The following is a 2,500-nucleotide window of genomic DNA, read 5'->3' as shown; positions in this document are numbered from 1 at the left end:
AAAGGTTGGAGAGAGGAAGGTAAGAGGAGGAGGGATGGAGAGAAGAGAGGAAGAGATTGTGAAAAGGAAGGAGGAGGAAGAGGAGGAAGGAAGAAAATAATTAGTTAGCATTATTTATTTATTTATCTCTTATTTATCTTTTAGTTTGTATAATTTTCATTCTTTTATTTATCATCTTATTTTCTTTTCCCCAAATTTCTGTTTAATTTCAATCTAGTTCCACACAAAGAATGGCGACCAGCTGTCAACTGAGAACATTTACAACCTAACCTGACCTGACCTGACCTGACCTGACATCAACATTCACAACGTACTCCCCACAGCAGCATTACCTGACGTGCCCCTCACCACCTCACCTTTCCCAACACTACCGAAAAACCCACAATATTCTTTAAACTCCCACAAAACCCACAATATTCTTTAAACTCCCACAAAACCCACAACATTCTTTAAACTCCCACAAAACCCACAACATTCTTTAAACTCCCACAAAACCCACAACATTCTTTAAACTCCCACAAAACCCACAATATTCTTTAAACTCCCACAAAACCCACAACATTCTTTAAACTCCCACAAAACCCACAACATTCTTTAACTCCCACAAAACCCACAATATTCTTTAAACTCCCACAAAACCCAACATTCTTTAAACTCCCACAAAACCCACAACATTCTTTAACCTCCCACAATGCTAAAAAACCTACCCTACTCATCCCAACATTAATTACCTGCCCACAACACTAACTAACCTAACTATCTAATTAACCTAACCTAACCTAACCTTCCCATTCTCTACTTACGTTTCAGAATGTTTCTCTCCTTCGAGCTCCTCCGCTGTGGGCCGCAGACTAAGGCGCCTGTGTGTGGGAGAGAGAGGGAGAGGTAATTAGGTGATGGGAGGAGTTAAGTTGGGTTGGGTTTGGTTAGATTAGGAAGAGAGGGAGAGGAGAGGATGGGAGACGATGGGAGAGAAGAGAAGAGGAAAGAAGGGAAGAGAAGAGAAGAGGAGAGGAAAGGAGAGAAGAGAAGAGGAGAGAGGAGAGAAAAGAGAAGAGAAGAGAAGACGAGAGGAGATGGGAGGGGAGGGGAGGGGAGGGGAGGGGAGGGGAGGTGAGGAGAAAGAGGAGAGGAGAGGAGAGGAGAGGAGAGAAGAGAGGAAAGGATGGGAGGGAGGGGTGAGGAGGGAAGGTGAGAAAGAGAGGTTAGGTGAGAGAGAGAGAGAGAGAGAGAGAGAGAGAGAGAGAGAGAGAGAGAGAGAGAGAGAGAGAGAGAGAGAGACCCTTTAACCTTTATGTCTATTTGTGTCCCTTTCTCTCTCTCTCTCTCTCTCTCTCTCTCTCTCTCTCTCTCTCTCTCTCTCTCTCTCTCTCTCTCTCTGCCCACTTAGTAACATAAAACTATTATTATTATTATTATTATTATTATTATTATTATTATTATTATTTGTTTTTATTCTCCTGTTGTTGTTGTTGTTGTTGTCCCCCAGTCAGTAAATAAAACGATTATCAAGTAAATATCCTAATATGGAGTTAAAAGTCCAAATGATTACAGGCATAGTCAGGAGTCAGTTATGAGTCCAAATTATTACTAGCCAAGAAATCAAGTGGTTAGTGAGAGGAACCTATTAGAGATGTAAAGGGTTAGGAATCAGTTAGCAGTCCAAACGATTACAGGAGCAGAGATTACGAGTCCAAATGATTACCTATGCAGGAAATAGGTCAATTATTATGGAGATTATAACTAAAATCTCTAATCTAACAGTTAAATGTCAAATCTAGTAATAAATATCGGTTAGTAGTCAAAATGATTACAAAAACAAGTTAGGAGTCTTAATGATTACCTAGGCAGGAAATAGGGAGATTAATATGGAGATTATTATTAAACTTCATAATCTAATAATTAAAGCGCAAAATTATGACAAATATAGGTAACCAGTCCAAAAGATTACAAAAACATGTTCCGAGTCCTAATGATTACCTAGTCAGGAAATAGGGAGATTAATATGGAGATTATTATTAAACATCATAATCTAACAGTTAAGAGTCAAAATGGCAACAAAAATTGAGGTTAGCAGTCCAAATGATTACAAAAAACAGGTTAAAAGTCTCAATGATTACCCAGATAGAAAATGGGACAATAAATAAGACCATACGTAAACTTCATAATCTAGCAATTAAAAGTCAAAATCATGACAGAAATTGATTAACAGTCCAAATGATTACAAAAAAAAAAAAAGGTTCCAAGTCTCGATGATTACCTAGCCAGTAGTTTGGTCATGACAGCCTTGACCCACGAGCTCCTGCGTCTCTCCTTGAGCCAGTCCTCCTCCCTTAACTTCACCACCACCAGCCCACACTCCACCACGTGCCCCCGCTGGTCAAAATTCTGTGCCACCATCGTTGCAACACAGACAACACCACTTCCACAAAAATTTGACTAAAAAAACAAAAAAACCCACGAAATTTGAGTTTTTGGGTGAGTTTTAGAAGTGTTTTTT

General features: G+C 39.4%; 1 protein-coding gene across 1 annotated transcript in view; it reads right to left on the bottom strand.

Annotated features, from left to right (window-relative positions):
* Positions 1 to 2,500, bottom strand: part of LOC135095478 (phosphatase and actin regulator 4-like) — an 88,165-nt gene that overhangs the window by 7,764 nt on the left and 77,901 nt on the right. Inside the window, 2 exon segments of the mRNA XM_063996327.1 lie at positions 804 to 822; positions 824 to 860. Coding sequence (XP_063852397.1) covers positions 804 to 822; positions 824 to 860 — 56 coding nt within the window.

The sequence above is a fragment of the Scylla paramamosain genome, chromosome 49 (genome assembly GCF_035594125.1).
Source record: "Scylla paramamosain isolate STU-SP2022 chromosome 49, ASM3559412v1, whole genome shotgun sequence".
Classification (NCBI taxonomy): Eukaryota; Metazoa; Arthropoda; class Malacostraca; order Decapoda; family Portunidae; genus Scylla; species Scylla paramamosain.
Note: the sequence above shows the minus strand (reverse complement) of the source record. Positions and strands in the feature narration are given on the sequence as shown.